This window comes from Leptidea sinapis, chromosome Z, assembly GCF_905404315.1.
Source record: "Leptidea sinapis chromosome Z, ilLepSina1.1, whole genome shotgun sequence".
In the NCBI taxonomy this organism is placed as follows: domain Eukaryota; kingdom Metazoa; phylum Arthropoda; class Insecta; order Lepidoptera; family Pieridae; genus Leptidea; species Leptidea sinapis.
In genome coordinates this window covers 33215438-33234260 of record NC_066312.1, presented here as the reverse complement: position 1 = coordinate 33234260, position 18823 = coordinate 33215438, and the positions used below count along the sequence as shown (strand labels likewise).

At 35.9% G+C, this 18823-nt stretch overlaps 2 protein-coding genes across 4 annotated transcripts in view; one reads left to right on the top strand and one right to left on the bottom strand.

Moving 5' to 3' along the window:
- Positions 1 to 25: 25 nt before the first annotated feature.
- On the top strand, positions 26 to 5478 carry LOC126979185 (autophagy protein 12-like). Of its 3 annotated transcripts, none has more exons than XM_050828435.1 (4): positions 26 to 168; positions 629 to 809; positions 1059 to 1195; positions 2423 to 5478. In XM_050828435.1, the coding sequence occupies exons 2-4, from the start codon at positions 695 to 697 to the stop codon at positions 2543 to 2545; spliced, it is 375 nt and encodes a 124-aa protein (XP_050684392.1). In that variant the 5' UTR covers positions 26 to 168; positions 629 to 694; the 3' UTR covers positions 2546 to 5478. The 3 variants fall into 3 exon arrangements, with proteins under 3 accessions (XP_050684392.1, XP_050684393.1, XP_050684391.1); XM_050828436.1 differs by lacking the exon at positions 26 to 168 and adding an exon at positions 381 to 517; XM_050828434.1 differs by lacking the exon at positions 26 to 168 and having other exon boundaries at positions 524 to 809.
- The window catches only part of LOC126979137 (cilia- and flagella-associated protein 52), a 29746-nt gene continuing 16341 nt past the window's right edge, over positions 5419 to 18823 (bottom strand). Inside the window, exons 7-16 of the mRNA XM_050828366.1 lie at positions 18257 to 18450; positions 15160 to 15308; positions 13945 to 14090; positions 11614 to 11765; positions 10626 to 10770; positions 10087 to 10179; positions 8833 to 8976; positions 8057 to 8212; positions 6459 to 6597; positions 5419 to 5563 (exon numbers count right to left, since the gene is read on the bottom strand). Of these exons, the coding sequence (XP_050684323.1) occupies positions 5502 to 5563; positions 6459 to 6597; positions 8057 to 8212; positions 8833 to 8976; positions 10087 to 10179; positions 10626 to 10770; positions 11614 to 11765; positions 13945 to 14090; positions 15160 to 15308; positions 18257 to 18450 (1380 nt within the window). The 3' untranslated portion in view covers positions 5419 to 5501. The remainder of the gene's footprint in view (positions 5564 to 6458; positions 6598 to 8056; positions 8213 to 8832; positions 8977 to 10086; positions 10180 to 10625; positions 10771 to 11613; positions 11766 to 13944; positions 14091 to 15159; positions 15309 to 18256; positions 18451 to 18823) is intronic.

Here is an 18823-nt window from a genome sequence, read left to right as displayed (position 1 = left end):
TTGTTAATGTTTAATTAAATATAATATCGTCACTTTCATTTTCATTTTGACATTCAAAGATATCATGTACTTTATCGAAACAAACTTGATATAATATACTTTCTGAAACTGGCGGAAAGACCTACTATTTAAAAATAAATACATTAGTGAAGAGGATCCAAATACAAGGTACGTAATGAGGCGGGACCTTAAAATATCAAAGAGATTTTAAACACTACGTTCATAGAATATTAACGCTAATATTGTAAGGGCGGGGGAGCCGCGGGACTGCCTAAGTAAAAATTGAAATTTAGTTTAGTATGAAACGTGCTGTGAAATTTGACATAAGTTTGAAATAGTGATTACATGGCGATGAAGTATAATCGAGCTAAGTTTGAAGGTGAAAAGTTGCTTATAACGTAGTGGATTTCGGCTATCTCCGTTTTTACAAGATTATAGCCGTCATCTGTCAAGGGTCAAACTATCAATCACTGCACTTTTCATACAATCGAGTGAATCGCTTTTTGCAGCAGAAGTGGTCTGTGTTGAGTGAAATTATTGACAACAACAGTATTTTATTTATTAGGATATTCCTAACCGTACCTTTATGCAAATATTCTTATTTGAATTCAAATAAATATTATTACAGTGATCAAATCAATTACTATATTATCATTGGATCAAAGGCAACTAAAATACAAATTTTTCAAATAATATGAGTGATGAAAGATTGCCCGAAGAAATATCTCAGAGTGACACTCAAGCCGAAACACATAAAGAAGAAAATCAAAAGGAAAGAGCAGACAGTGTGAAATGTGACAAAGTTAAAGGTATTGTGAAGTATCAAATACCATCTTTATTATTGCATTAAATATTTATATTGGATATTAGAATTTTCTTACTTCTTCAATGAACTTCAATGCTAAGCTTTAAATAAACAAATATAGTAAATTAGATATGATTGTATGATTGATGAAATTAATATACATATAATATATAGTTTGGCTGTTAAATATGGACATAGAACATTATGTATTAAAATTATCTGGACATGTTTATACCACCTTTATTTTTTGCAGTGGATATTTTGTTGAAGGCAACAGGAAATGCACCAATAATGAAGAAAAAGAAGTGGTCAGTGGATGCTGAAAAGCCCGTAGGCTGGGTAATGGAGTTTGTGAAAAAATATCTTAAGTTGGAACCTGAAGAAAAATTGGTAAATAGCTACATAATATGATATTATTATAATCACACCGAATATGTGTCTAAAGTATACAGCTTACAGCGAGTATAAAGCTTTCATCCTTAGATGAAACATTTATACATCTAGACTGACAGCTCTGAAAATGTGTAATAAAATAGAGGTTAACAGTCTACTAACACACAGTGACATACACATCTGGAGTGTAATATGTAGCTTGTCCCACACACTAAAGTTGTAAACCTAGGCTGTTTTCATCTGTTACATAGCAGCAAGAGGCTCTATCTACATATATAAATTATCTTAGGAAAAATCATAAGAAATATGTTTTCATTTGTCGCACCTGCTACTTTCACAATCAGAACAATGACCGCTAAAATCACCCTTGATGAAAACAAACTTCACTTATCACATTTGCTTTGAACATTGGATTTCATCAAAGAATAAAGAATTAAAACTTTGTTTCAACTGCCATTTTATACGTCATTTTAATCGTAAACAATATAAAGTGTGACACCATTGACCGGACAATCAGTTTGTGAAATCACTATCATGTGATGAGTATAAGTAATTTTTTCAATGTGCCATTTCTTCTCTCTCAGAGCGCCATTTGTTTCCGAAGTGGTGGTAGTGTTAGAAGTGACATCAAAAAGACTCAAATCAATCAAATTCTAAATGAATCAATTTTGAGAAAATAAATACCTTTACACTTTGCCTTCCCAAAAATTAAATTTTCCTTCCAGTGTAAAGTCCCCTTAGCTGTAGAATAGTTGTCATATTTTGTTGGTAAGCTTTATTCGTTAGGAGTAATTCATAAATTATGTCACACGAATTTAATGATTTTGTGACCCCTGTGACATGGATTTAGTCCATGTCACAGCTGGTCACATTTGTGAGACCCCTCTAGTATGATGTCACATATTACGCAATTTTACATTTAGAAATTTCTTAAATTATAAAACAGATTTAAATTATTTAAATTATTTTTCAATAAAACAACATTAAATCAAACAAATCCATAAAAAAATTATATTATATTTAGAAATGTAGTAGGTCTGTGGTCATATTTAGTGTTGTAATACTTAGATATAAAAAAATTATATTAAAAAAAAATGTGACATCACAATGTTTGGGATCCCTTCCCGCCCATCGTCACACAATGTCACATTATGTCGCCCCCTTAACTTGTGACGAAATTTATGGATGGCCCCTTACTTATAAAAACTATTTTTATTGTTTTAGTTCCTGTACGTCAACCAAACATTTGCCCCGTCACCTGATCAGATAATCAAAAACTTATTTGAATGTTTTGGTACAGATGGGAAGTTGGTATTGCATTATTGTAAGAGTCAGGCTTGGGGATGATTATGACCTGTAAGAAGTACGAAGTAAATAATGGTGCCAGTACTTTTAAACACTTAAATAAAGAATATGATATATATAGCGTGGCGCTAAAATGGCGACATTAAACGGCCGTTTTCAATAACCTATCTATCCTTAATTTAACTTACTAGAGGTAGACAAATCTATCCTTTTACACTTACTTACCTTTCAATAACCTGTCGATAGATAGCATGGGACTATAACTAATAACAAACTATATAGGTACTGGACATAACTATGGATAGATAAGATCTTGTCATTCAACGGTGATAGCCATCTATCCGTATCTAGAGATACGTTACTGAAAACGGCCGTAAATGAACACACGGATAGAGCTATCTAACTTTAATCGTTAACATTAATTCTAAAATTATAGTAAATTATTGAAATTTCTAATACTAAAAATTTTTCAAACAAAATAATTAAATACCTACATATTTGCGAACAAAAATTAATAAGGTCTCACTAAGTAGGTGCAGTGCCTACGCTTGTGCAGCTAATAGACTTTCTTACAGGTTGTTCCAAAATAATATTATGGAAAATTTATTTGTTTAGGTGACATTATGTTAACAGCCGTGAGTTACTTACCGAGCCTACCCGTGTGTTAATTTAATGACGCCATTGAAGCGACACACTGTATATGAAATTGTCTAGAATTAATAAGATATAGTTTAGCTTTGAAATTTATTGGCTTCATTTCATGAGAGTAATGGACTCTCAGCTTTTGAAAAACAAGTGATTACAGTTTAAACAAAAGTGACACATATTGTATAATTTTTGTTCTTTTTTTAATACTGTATACAGTATATTTTAGTAAATGCTTAACCAAATACATTAGAATACAATTTGGTATTTTTAAAGTGATACTTCTGGGATTAATTAAATTAAATTTGTAACCAAAATTTAAGAACCATGCGGGATTCGAACCCGCGACGCGATTTGAAAGAGCGACATCTCAAGTCAATATCCTAATATGCACTCATTGCGGTTGAGCAGGTTCATAAATTATGGTTACAAAATTAATTTAAATAATCCCAGAAGTGAGGGATATCACTTTAAAAATACCAAATTGTATTGTAATGTATTTGGTTAAGCATTTACTATAATATACTGTATACAGTATTAAAAAAAATTGTACTGTAATTTGAAACTGATTTACTTAATTTTATGTATCACAAGTGACCCACCATATGTTAATATAAATAATTCATTATAATATGCTTACAAATTTGTACTTTTTGTAGGAAATTATTTTTTTATATACACATTGTTACCCCCTGATAAATGAGCTTTCTAGTCTTACTTTGCATATCAGCTCAGAAGACGGTTCAAGTGTATCTGGAATAAACGAATAGTCATGTTTATACTATATATATAATTCATTTACTGAATGTTAGTAGCTCTAATGCTCAGAAACAGCTTAAATTTTTATTTATTAATTTGTTTGCATCAATAGTGGTTAAGCATAATGGAAAATTAAATAAAATAAAAAAAAATCAAAAATGGATTTACTATATTTTGGTTGGGATTGGGATAAGATTAGAGCATTTGGTTATCTGTTAATAAGTTGATTTTTTATTCAAGTACTCTCTTTCAACACCAGTTTACATTTACTCTCCTACTCTTAGGAAGGTGGATGTGCTATTTGAAAGTAGTCATTTAGAATTGTTTTGGAAACACTGCTCATGCAAAGTTTGGTGGTATGTGGTATAAAGTTCTTTGAAAACCATATGGTGCAGCATCATTACACATTAATATAATAGGTAATAATAATTAAAGCCTTTTATTCCGAACATCATGTTGTCATCATCAACAGCAAGAATTTCAAACATGGGGATCTTATTAATACTTGGGTTAATATGTCTCTTAGGTCGGTGTGCCTTGCGCCATAGGACTTCAACAATTTATACTGTTTTTTATCTGCCGCCAATCTTAGCCAAAGGGGACTTTAGGTCATTTTCAGCTCGTCTTCCCATCTTCTCACTCTTCGATCTAGGCTCCTATGCTCATCATTTTGGGTACCAGGCTGTTTGCTACATTTTTCTTGCTGACAATGGAGCAAATGACCAGTCTATCCCAATTTCAGTTGATAACCTACCGTACCTAATAAGGTGTCTGTAAATTTTATGCCGGATGTCTACATATGACACATCTATCTAGATTCATAGTTAATTTTATGGTGTGCAGTAGAATTGGACGCCAGGGATCATGTCAAACAACAGATGTGTCGCTTACGCTTGTACTTTTCCCGCGGCTGTCACTGAATTTGCCGGTTTGGAATATAGTCTTATCATAGATATATTGCGTTTAGACAACCTGACAGACCGATAATGTCGTGACCAATTTTGATTTGTCAGTGTGTTAGCTTGTTATTATTCAAATTACTAAGGAGCTGATTCCAAGCACATGTTTACGATTTTTCAATCAAAATCAAGTCAAAAATTACGGTAACTATAGATTCGCTTTCCTTTTCTATCTTCCTGTGTTTTTTGTCTATAGTCTATACAACGCTATTCTACGCTAGAATGTTTTTTTTTTTAATTTTAATTATTTTTTATTATTCTGTTATGTTAAAGAACATGATGCGTTGAACGGACGAATAACATCTGTATGGGGTGGAAACGTAGACGATACGAGCTTCGCAACCATATGTATTATACGTCAAAATTAGTTCTCTGGGCGCTCGCGAGTGGCGCTTCAAATAGGCACAAAAAATTTGCTGACAAACATAGGGAACTGTCAGCCTGTCAGTGAAGTTAATATTTATGTATTAATTCTAAGAACTAGACATAAATGTTGCCACACCGCGCTTTATATAATTGGTATCTTATTATAATGAAAGAAAATTATCTAAATAAAAATCAATGTTGTAAAAATTATATTAAGTAATAAAAAAGACATTCAAAGTACAAAAATCCTAGTCTTATTTCGCTCCTTGTCATTTCTTATCACCACCGCCGTGGACAAACTGTTTGCTTGTAGTGCGAGTTGGCAAATTGTCTATAAACAGAAAAAAAAAACAATTCTAATTATGATAGATTTAAAGAACGGTAAAGAAGAGGAGATTACGACTAAGGGATACAAAGAATGGATGATGGGCAGCAGCATCCTTCTGAGAAGCACCAACATCTACTGCGATTCAACCCAATAATTATGAAAATGCTGGAAAAAGGCCTCCTCTAAAGATCCCTAGGTCGATCGGTCCTGAGTTGTCCTCATACAAGCTATACCAGCGATCTTGACCAGATCATCGATCCTGGGGCCTACAAACACTCGTCTTCCGGAACGTGGTCGCCATTCGAGGTTTTTTCTCCTTCAATGCTGCTTTCTACCATCTTTCCGTCGAGCTATATGCTCTGCCCACAGCCACTTCAGTTTCGCAATCAACCACGCTGTGAAGGTGATTTTGGTTCTCCCACGGATCACATCTGATTTGTGCTCCAACTACTGCCGTCTCCATTGCCCTGAGCGATAATTTCTGCACCACTTCATAGCACATGAATGTATTTTAAATCTTTGTTTTATCTGTTTTTCAAATCCTGCCCGACCAGGATCCGATCGTACCTACTCACACGCCTAACCGAACTAATCCGCGTGCCGGGACAGTTTGTAAGCCCACTAACTTTATGCGTTCTGTTTTATATATTATTTATATGCCTTCACTGAAAGGAACCTTTAGAAACAGTATTACAATCTAATTGTAAGTCATAAAACACCATTACCTCTCCATTCATCAGACCGATTCTGGCTCTATTACGCTCATCTTTCAACTTTATTCATCACAGAAAATATGCGCTCTGTATGCTGATATAAATATTAGGAAGGAACCTTAAATAGTAGGATACTATATTACAATATAGTACGGTTGGCAACCCTAGTCACGAGGGTAACTAACCAGGAGGTCTACAGCATTTCGTGCTCGACTTGTCGGTACTTGTCCTGGTTTGCTTCGACCTGGCTGTGTTGTCCTTCTCACACGGACAGCACGAGTGCACGCTGCTTCGTGTCGTATCCATCGCTTCTATTTTCTCCACCTGACAACAAAATACCTGTTCAATATAGATTGTATTGCCGTTGAAACAAAAGTAAATATTACAACACTATAAACTAAAACATGACACAATAGAAACTCAATGCGTCTGTCATAATCTTTAAGTATTTTTTTAGGATTGAATTGTAAAGAACATTGTGTTCTTAGAAGTAAGTTTATGTTTTAGTCATTCAAGTCACGTAAGCATTATAAATCCTACAAATGTCTTTAGCCGCGGCCCTTAGGTGAGCTAGATGTGCTGTCACTCCAGGACAAGGACCGCAAAAATGTCAAATGGATGCAAAAATATCCGCGCATCTTCATCGAGATACCGCTAACTTATACGGATCAAAGGGCACCAACAGACAATCTGTCTATCATGACTAATGACTACAGCCGGCGCTGAATGTCTGAGTTTCATGTAGTTAGCATTAACTAACTGTATGTGTCCGCCCGTGGCTATAGGTATAGCCACCACCACTAGGTATTTTTGCTGCAATAATTATAGAGTATAACCGTGGGGGCCCGCTGCAATTTCAGGTACATAATGCGAAATATTCGTAGTCGACGTAAAATGGCAATCAATATACCAACAATGAAGTAATCATCAAATCTTCATTTTTACCATACCGTATGCTTTGCTAAAAAGAAAACAAATGCTCAAAACAAAACAAATTTTTAATGCTATAATATCATATCTACTTTATAGCATTTTATATATAGCTGATTAGATGGGGTCAGTGACCGCTGTGATGTGACCAGCACACTTACCAATTTAGGTGACGGAAACGAATATTATTGTAAATTCAAAACTTCTCGCTTGATTTTAATGAAAGAAAACGATTGTATTTCTATGCATATGTCTAGTGCCATTGCTTATATAAGCTATTCGATCATTTATCATAAGCTTGCAACTGATTTTGCGGACTATTCTCACATTGATTATTGAAAATCTATATCCAGTTTCACTTGATACATTGAAATATTGTGTCAGTTTAAGAATACGTGTGTATGAACTAAATTGTCCCGAACTTCTCGAGATTTCGAAATTCAATGTTCCTGCCAGGTCTCTACGCAAGGACAGAATTTTCAACCTATCGACTCTGTGAACCTATCGAATGTGTTCTTCATTGGATGCCTACTCACACTTCCGCGATTCTCTCGCAACAATTATTGGCCTTGTATCTTTATTAATTATAATATCCACTAGTACCTATGTATGTCATTGTCTTGATTTATACATTGTGTAATCGCCTAAATATTCTATCTATTATTTACTTATCTTAACGTTATTTTGTCAAGTCTGTATATAGGTATGTATTCTCTTTTGTTTTATCAGTGCATCTATTCTAATATATATCCAATATTGTAATTATTTTATATTTTTTAATACTTTCTTTACATAGTGATGTACCTGTTTCTATCCTTAATAAATAAGTAGGTATGTATATAATATGTCAAACCTTATTTGGCGCCGCCGGTAATCTAGGCTGTCGATCTCCAGCTGCCCTTTGACCGGGCCTTTCTTCTAGAGGCAGTCTCAATTCTTCTCGTAATGTCTTAGGAGTATCTCTAACACTATTTCTGCCAGACGGTGGCTGGTCCTTCGGAATGTATTGCTAGAAAAAAATTTAGTTATTTGAACGCTTTAATTTGATTAACTTAAATTATTTTTTGAGTTAATTTCGCCGAAATGTTTAAAATTAATAATTTAATTAAAGTTTGCGCTGGGCTGGGCATGTATGTCGGATGCACAAAGACCGATGGGCATAGGTCGTCACGCATTGGATGCCTCAGGACGGACAAAGACGCAGACCCTGAAAACGATGCAGGTGGCGTGACGATGTGGATGCCCACAATAAGACTTGGTCGCAACTGGCACAGGACCGTGATAAATTGAGTAAAGTAGGCCTTTCTTGCTCAGCAGTGGGATCCGATAGGCTAATAAAAATGATATAATTATAAATGGAAATCTAGCACACTTCCATGTAGCGGAAAAAAGGCAAACTGCAGTAACTTTGTGTCGATTTTTCATGCATCTAAGATGTTGAATAAATTTCACATTGATTTAATTTCTTAAAGAACTTTGTACTATGGTGTGCGGTATGTCCTGATGAGATTACGGGTTGTATGCAAATGCTACGGTCGTTTTACCTCATCTATTTAAGATATGACTTGTTGCCAGTCATCCCGTGGGTTAACATCTCGGTCAGTCGCTTACATAAAGAAAAAATCTAACCTCAGGCATCTTCCATATAATGATGCTTCCAGCCGCGCATGAGCTGACGATGTACCGGGAGTCGGGGCTGAACCGGCAGCACGTGACAGCGCCCGCATGCCCCAGCCCCGTGTGCGTGTAGTAGCCCTCCTCGTACTTCCATAACTGTTGCAGTAACACAGCATTGGAAGAAACATCCTCAAAATTAGTATACAGGACAAAGTACGACTCAAGTAAACAATAAGGAAAAAAGCAAAAATTAAGCATGTAAGATACTGTATTAAAACTTTAAAATTGAAATGGTCATTTAATGAGGAGTAAATAAGATAAATAGCCAAAAGACAGAAGGACACAACGAGATCAAAACAGTGCCAGGTGATAATTGGTTCAACAAAGATCGGACATTGTGGAAAATTATTGGGGAGGCCTCTGCTGAAAAGCAAGACAATCAATAAAAATACTGTCGTTAAATATGTTGTTTAAGTTATTATGTAAACACCAAACATTAAAAAGATATAAAATGCCATGTAACTTGAACAATTGTTATTATAATGAATAAATTAACCAACTAAAGCCTCAATGTCCTCTAGTCTGTATTTCACGACGCTCACACTATTCACTCTCTCACCTCACACTATTCACTATTCACTCGCTCACACCATTCAACACGATACACTCTCTCACCAACTATATACGCAATACCCGATGATTAAACAGGTCAACCTGTAGACAGCCTACATAGACAGAATCCGAATCATGATTTGCACCCTAGCGGATTACACATAACCAAATAAGCACTTTTGTTGTAAGTGCAGAGGATGTCTAACTTAGGACGAAACCGTTACTCATGTAATTCTGGAATGTGCAGGAGTGGCCAAACAATGGGCAAAAACCTCAGTAAATATGAAGTCGCTTCGAGCAGTATACGAATACCCCATAAGTGGTCTGTACTTCTAGAAGGAGCTGGTTGGTTGGAGTAAGTGGCCCACACTGCACGCAGAATGAACCCAACTAAGTAGTTTACTTGCGAAATCAAGTCATACATCCCCTATACCAATACCCACTCGATGAAGCATTCATAATCCACCTTCATGAACTTAATGTCACCTACTAACCGTACAATTACCGATATTTACAAAATTACTGGTTTTATGTGTAGTGGAGAAACGATTAATCGAATAGGATCGAATCGAAATTCGGGTAATTGATAATCTTCCTCCACAGCCGAAGCAATAGGAAAATTATCATTATATATACCTATGTAAATGACCATACCTTGACCATTTGGTCATTGCCTCCTGTGACGAACAGCTCCCCATTCTGTGTGATGTGTAAACCATTGATTGCTCCGCTCTTACTTGCTTCCAACTGCCAAATTGTAATTTTATTCCATCAATCGATAAATAGTCTAAATTATTAGTCGAAATAATTTTTATGACGTTAAAGGACGAGACGAGCAGGACCTTCAGTTGCGCCCTGCCCATGGTAATGTAGTGCCGCTCAGGATTCTTGAAAAATACAATTGCGTTCGTCACCTTGATTCATAAGATGTTAGTCTCATTTGCCCAGTAATAACAACTACGGCGACCTTCAGACCGAAACACAATAATGCACAATTACACATTACTGCATCAAGGCAGAAAAAGACACCGATAACCACCCAATATCTAGCCGGCATCCTGTGCAAAGAAGCCTCCCACTGGTAAATACCCTTAGCCGCCTCCTACGACACCTTTGGGGCTAGGCTTTCCTATTATTTTTATGCACCAGAGAAGCACAACTTCAGGTAGCAGGTAATCAATATGTGAACTGACCTCTCTAGCCAAGTTGCCACTTCCAGTTTCCCAGTAGGCGACCCTTCGATCGGTGCCTCCTGTTAACAGTTGACACCCCAGCGGCTCGTAGCAGATGCACATGAATAGAGTGTTGGCGTACATTACTTGCCGACGTGAGAGGGAACTGATATTCACAGATGAAACAAAAGGTTTTATACAAAACATTATTTGATTCACAAATAAAATTAAAAAAAAAATATTATGAACGATGCGGGACTCGAAACCACGACCTCTGTCGGGCGTTCCGTGCCAGTGCTCTTCCAACTGAGCTAACCGTTCGAGTGACGTATCATCATAAGGAGATCCTGCAGACGAAGCCACAACCTGAGATTTGAACAAGCATACAAGATTTTATTACGATCTGAGGTCGTGGGTTCGAGTGCCGCATCGTTCATAAAATATTGTTTTTAAATTTCATTTGTGTATTAATACTAGAATTGAGAGTCACTTTAAAAACATAACAAATTCTTCAGATTTTTGATTACCTATATAGCCTACCTACTAATTTAGAGGTCCCGAGTTCGAATTCGGGTAGTTGAAATCATTTATTTAGATGTTTGATTTCGAGTTATTGATGTTTATTTGTCTTTATGTACACCCAAAGAACATTGAGTGATATCAGGATACAATATAATGACGCATATGGTGTCCTGATGGGACTGCCACGTTACTGTAACGCGGCTCACGTGTTTACCGTAGGCAGGATAACCTAGAACTAAAATACGACTTCTTCGTGATCATCAGTCGGAAAATTCCATATCTTCATGGTTCTCCGAGCAAATGAACTGCTTCATCTTAGAGCATTGGACTCGCGTGCATCATGCCAAATATGTAATTGTATTTTTACTTTATTGTATACAATTTTATTTATTTTCACTACTAATTATTGTGATATGGCACTTTATGCCTGCAATAAAGATTTATTATTACTGTAATGTTATTGATCCAAAATTAAATAAAACGTTACACAAGATCCCAGATAATGGCTGATCCATCAGTGCCCGCGCTGACCGCCTCCAAGTCGTTGGGCGACACCTGTATGGCGGACACAGGACTCTTGTGCTCCTTGAGAACTTTCTTCAGGCTCTGACACTCTGGTTTTATATCCCACAGTCTTACCTGAAACGAGTCAATTATTTAGTAGTATATATTTAGTAGTAGTACAGTAACTATGTTTTCACACTAGGTTAATTGCGTTACATTTTTATTATTATTTATTTGACCCTCAAAAACAATTACACGTGTTACAATCCTTGAAAGCGTGCGAGAGAAGAATATCTCTAACGGAGATCGAGCAAGATGGAAAAGGAAATCGAATCTATTATTACTGTGACTGATTTTTTAGAATAGATTTTTTTTAGTAAAAAGCTTGGTTATATTCCAAGGTTATTGCATTGAATTTATGCATTATGCTAAAAGGCGAATACATCGTAATATAACTAGGCGAAAGTTACCAGCAAGAAACGCATTGTCACTTTTAATTGAACGCACTCCGTATGGAAAAAATGCCACCATCCAAAAGGTTTTGAAACCCAGCAACGACAGTGAGAATCAAAAATCATGAGGATCACCTGATGACATGTTTTTTTATGACAATAAGGGACGCGACGAGCGTCTTGTTCAGCTGATGGTAGTTGATACGCCCCGCCCATTTCATTGCAGTTCCGCTAAGGATTCGTGAAAAACCCAAAAATTCTGAGCGGCTCTATAATTGCACTTGTCACTTTGAGACATATTAAGATGTTAAGTCTCACTTGCGTAGTAATTTTACTAGCTTCGGTCCCTTCAGGCCAAAACACAATAATGCTTCACGGCAAAAAATGCGTTGTGGTACCCATAATCTATTCGGCATCCTGTGCAAAGTAGCCTCCCACTGGTTATTGCTCTTAGTCGCCTCTTACGACATCCTTGAGCCTGGGTCTTCCCTAGTACATTACTATTACAGAAGTAAGTTGACCCTTGACAGAAGACCGTGGTTAATCTGGCTCTGTACGTGAGACCATCAAAGGTATGAAGATTAAGCACCTTATCATTATACAAATACGCTCTATGGTCCGTATTCCAAAAACCTTCTCAATAAGTTATCCATGCTTAATACGCTTAAGCTTCTTTTCCTTCTGGAACCTACTAACACGCATGGGCGTGCGTATCACATAGGCAATTAGGCAGTGTACTCGTTATCAACTTAAGTAAATATAGCACCAGTGTGAAAGTTAATTTGGTTCCATTATTTTATAAGCAAACTTCTAATTAACAGCCACTCATAAAATTTTTCCTTACGCTATAAACTAAATACCTACGGTAAGCCATGTTGTCATATTCCAAAGCTCAACTTCGAATAATTAGATCCACAGTGCCTACCACGCTAGAAAACCAATGCACGCCTCTGCTAACACGGCCACTATTACCTCTGTTAAATAAAATAAAAAAAAATATTAACCTTTGGATTTCGCTGGTACAAGCCCTCCCCCATTCCCCTCTCACCCCCTCGCGCTCGTCCTGTTGTGTCAGTACGGTTTGCAGTTTAATTACCTTATTGGTTGTCTTTGTTTTTAAAGTTTTCAATGTTACGTTTTGACTGTTGTTGTTAATGGTTCTGTAGTTTCTGTTGTTCTGTGTCGCTATAATAATAGTACTGCCAGAAAAATACATACCTACTTTTTTTACTACACCCAGATTCTTTCATTATGTTTTCATCAATAATCAATAATAATCGGCATCACAACACAACACACGTTTACAAAATTACGGGTAGCACTCCGGGAGTGCCGGCAGAAGAGAAAAACTTGAACAATAACGTTGAGCATTTTCAATATTTTGGACCATTCCAACCATTTATTCATCCTAACCATTTAGGGAATAATTTCGCACGAATTGCTTTATTTATCAGTATAAAAGTACTAGCATTTATGTGGTTAAATATAACATTCATATTGCGCAATCGTACACAAAAATGACAACTTATATTACATAAAAATGTTAACACTTCAGAATTATTACAATTACTTTTACATATCTTTTTTAAAGTATATCGTAAATCTATAATTTCAACGACTGTCTTACGAATTTTCGATCAGGACACGTTTCATGGCGCGAGTTTAACTTTATATACCCGTCCCAGGAAAAGTGCTCAACGTCGCTTAAGAAGTTGTCACTTCAATAAATCGTTGTTTCTTTAATAATAATAATATTATCCTAGTGATGCTTGTTTTGCGCACCGTAAGAATGCGACGATGTGACGTCATCGACGTCAGGACCGACAGGAGTGATAATGTAACCGGGTGATAAATAAACCAACCTGCCCCTCGCAGCCACCTGAGATGAGAGTGCGTCCGTCGTGTGTCATGTCCAGCGCAGAAGTGCCCTTATTGTGAGTGTTGTAGATGCAGTAGATGAGTCTGCCGGTCAGTGGCGTGAAGGCACGAATGTTGCCGTCGTTCCATCCTGACGAACGAATAATGTTTTTTGTTTTTTATTAAATTGATTTAGTGAGTCTTACAGTTTTAATAAAATCACACAATAAGTCCATTTCATAAGCTCTGCAGTAAAGAACTTCCAAAGTTTTCATTTGTTTGACGTCTTATGATTGAGGAGGACAGACAAACGTACGGGTCATCTGACGTCCATATTCTGCTGCCCTTTACAATAGTTCACGCACATTTCTGAAGTGAAAACTTTTCTAGGTGCTTTGGGAATTTTTTGAAACTGGAAAAAGTAAACTCAAGTTTTCACTTCTGTCGGCACTCCCGGAGTGACATTTGTTTTTTTTTATCGTACCCTTGTTGTATCGTCAGCGCATCATTAATGATCTAATGGGTGGAGAGATTAACTCCCTATTTCGGCCACGTTACCGAGCTTTCACCAAGTTTTAATTAAAATATTTTTAATCGATATTCGATTTTGAAATCATTTGTAAAGTCATTTACCACCCATTAGAATATACACAAATTATGTTCACGTTATAACATGCATATTATTTTAAATTTAACAATTGACGAGACTAGCTATACGTTCACCTGTTGGTCAGTAAGATAACATTCTTAACTGCACCGCAAATGCGATCATCAATTAATATTATTATAAGACAGTAATATCCCTGCAAACCACAGACAATTCAACCTAAAGATGACGCTCTACTGGGGTAGGTGGGCAGGTTTGGCAGTGACACTGCATAACAGCCGGCCCCGCCCCTTTACGTTTCTCAGTCCGCCGTCGATAGTTACTGTGATAAAATTATCCGTGTTACCAATATAATGCCGTATTCTTCAGTGAAATAATCGGGAAATTGTCGTTCAATAATTTCACAGGTAAATCATTATTCCATCATAAATCATTAAAACAGGAAAGGGGACTCTACCAGGGCAAGTCTTGACATCAAAATTAATGACAGCGAGGTTCTGGTTGAAATGTCTGGGTTTCGAACAAATACACAAACGGTATTTGCAAATTACTTATTGGTCCAGCTAGCTTGTATTCTTTGCAAAGCAACCTCCTATTGGTGTGGTTTACATACCTGTGACGATAGACTTGCCGTCGCTGGAGAAGAGAACGGAAGAGCAGGTGAAGTTGGGCACCACGATTCTCAGCAGTTCCTGCGCTGTCTTCACGCACCAGACACGGACGTCGCCGGCGCCCGCAGTAGCGAACACACCCGACATGCCCCTAAGTATCAAATTTTTATATTGTATTTCATTTAATATAGAAGAGCTTTACGTTGTGGATCAATGTTTTTCAATCTATGGGTCGCAACCTTTAAGGGGATCCCAAAGCCTAATGAGGGTTAACATCTTATGTCTCCAGGTGACGAGCGCAATTGTAGTGCCGCTCAGAATTTTTGGGTTTTTTGAGAATCCTGAGCGGCACTGCATTGTAATGGGCATGACGTATCAATTACCATCAGCTGAACGTCCTGCTCGTCTCGTCCCTTATTACCATAAAAAAAGCCTTACTTGGAGGGGTTGCCAGCAGAAGGGAAAAGGCAAGGTAGACATAAAAGGCATTTATTTTTTCAACATCAATTCCTTTAGAATTATTTTTGATGTCATTTCTAACAGTGGTACTGTTAGAACGCATTACGACACCATTCCATATAATTTATTTTATGGGCAGATAATGATGTAAATGATGTATATAGTCCCCATAAAGAGACGAAATATAGTAACTGTACAGGTATGTGTAAGTACAAATAAGGTACAAATAAGTAACTGTGTGTGAAATTAGATTATATAGCATTCACTGAGACAATATAGAAGGAAGTCTTGAGAAATGCTGCTGATCAAAAATTGTCTACAAAAATTAATTTCAAGGTTTAATTTTTTTTTTGTTTACATTTTAAGGCTACTTAACCGATTAACATCTAAGTGATCAGACAGTCTGGAGCTACATATTATCATAGAGCCATGGCATAATTCAATATTGTAAGATTTAAATACAAATAGCTATTTGTAAACTTTAAACCATTATTTATTAAGGTCTGATATTTAATAGACACTGCTTTGACTGTAATGTTTTGAAGATTTTTGATGTTCCATGTACTGTAAAAATACTTTAAATGTTCAAATAAATTTCTATTAGAATTAATATTATATTTTTACTAGCTGACCCAGTAAACGTTGAATTGCCGATATTAAAATCGCGATACAAAAGTAACTGTTGATCGTAGATGGGTGATAATTTGAAGCTGTACGTATTTTTTAAAAATTTACAAAATTAAAAGAAAATGTCAAAAAAATTAAAAAAAAAAATTAGTGTGGACCACCCTTAACATTTAGGGGGATGAAAAATAGATGTTTTCCGATTCTCAAACCTACAACTTTCGGAGGAGTTCAAAGTTTAACACCATGACACGAGAATTTTATATATTAGAATTAATAATAATTATATAATATTATTATTCTCTTTATTACAATTTCATCTTATTTTCTATATTTACATAATTATATAACATATTTATAAAAAACAATATTACAAATTTATAAATATAAAAAATAGAGTCCCGCCGGCGTTGGTTCACGACAATTCCGCCGCCGGTGGTTAGGGCGACAGACTGAGGAACTTCCGCACGATGCGTGCCGTTCCCGTGATATTATTATTATTATAAATTGCGTTTCGAATCTTTCTTGTAGCGCTTATTTTTATACGCTTTATATTAGCTTCACTTGTAGGTTTGTATGTATGTTTGTAACTGACTCCTTTAGACGTGATTTTGACCCACTTTAAACGGCCAGATTTCATTCGAATTTTGTAGATTTATAGAGGACCGATGATACTATACTAATTATTATTCAATTTGCAAACCAAGACTTTTTCAATTTAAATAAATTTTATCTATAGTCGATAAAGCAGGAATTTTGTTAAAGTACTTAAAAGTTTTAAAAATACGCTTTTATAGAAAATTAAACTAAAAAATAAAAAATTGTTTAAAAAAAATAAAAAAACACGCTTTAAATAAAATTCAACTAAAAAATAGAAATTAAATTTTAATAAATTTAAATTGAAAATAGTGGAAAAAAATATATTTTAGTGTAACAATAGCGTGGGGTGCTTTTAAGATATAATTAAAATAATAATTCTTCGACACCACCTGCTTTTTATAATGAAATATATTTTTTACACTATTTTAAATTTAAATTTATTAAAATTTCTTTTGTATTTTTTAGTTGAATTTTATTTAAAGTGTGTATTTTAGTTTTTTTAAGCTATTATTTTTTACCTACTCATGTTTGTTCAAACTAACTGAGCAAACCTTTGTATTATACAATCATTTGAAGTTATTTAAATTCATTAAAACATTTATATAAATATTAAGCTGTATTTTAAGAATTATTTTGCAGTAAGTACCTCATTTTATTTGTTTGCTTTAAAAGAGCTGTAACAGAGCTGTACATACCTGTAAGAAAGCTATTCTGTTCATAATGTTCGTTTTATATTTTTCTTATTTTTGTTTAGTTTAGAATAGCTTGTTGGTGTGTCTATTATAAATAAATAAATAAATAAAAGAAGTTGTATTTACTATATTATATGTTATATCTATTTGTAAGGAAACTATAAAAGCGGTTGTATTGTGTAAAGACTGTTTGGTTTCACAATAGAAATGATGCGTGAATAAATTGAGCAATATTTAGTGTCTTATTCCTTTGTGACGGACTTCTTGTGAGAAAACCGTGGCGCTAACACTGACATTTAAATATATGGGTCGATGTAAGTGGATATAAGTAATGTCCGTGGCGAAAGTTGATCATCATCAGCCGGAAGACGTCCACTACTGGACAAAGGCCTCCCCCAAAGATCTCCACGACGGTCCTGCGCTGCCCTCATCTAACGTGTTCCGGCGATCTTGACCAGATCATCGGTCCTTATGTGGGGGGCCTACCAACACTGCGTCTTCCAGTACGTGGTCGCCATTCGAGGACCATACTGTCCCAACGGCCACCTGTCCGTCGAACTATATGCCCTGCCCACTGCCACTTTAGTTTCGCAATCATTTGGGCTATGTCGGCTTTGGTTCTTCTACGGATCTCCTCATTTCTGATGATTCAGAATGTTGATACGTCTCATTTACTCCTCTGGAAGACAGAAGTGATTCCTTGTATTATTATCATATACCATACCGTGGAAACGCGATATTATTGATGGCACAGCGGTGGCACGTGACCAGAAGAAGTGGCTCGAAGGTGACGATGTTAATAGCATATATCTCGCTGGTTCTCGTGCCCGCGATCAACAAGCGCTTGTCGCCTCTCATCTTAGGTGACTCCAAGAGCTCCAGAGAAGTAATACAGCCATTCAGCTTTGTTGATTTCAACTGAAAGATTATTGGAATAAGTAATTTAAATTAAAATATTTTTATTCCAAATTGGATGTGACATCACTTATTGAAAGTCAAAAACTACCACCCATTCCAAGTAATATCGTACAATCAAACTTATTATTTTATAGCCTGAGGGCGGTCGCTCCATTCCCCGTCTGTGGTATCATTAAGAGTCATTTGTGTTATAGCAGGGGTGCTCAAACGGTCGATCGGAATCGATTGGTCGATCGCGAGTGCTTTTTGAGTCGATCTCGAGAAAAAAATCCGGTATGATAAACTAAAATCGGTAATTACGTAACATCATGAAAAGTATGCTCAGGACATGCAGTGTCATGTAGATTCAACATCCAAAGTAGCTCTTTAGTTA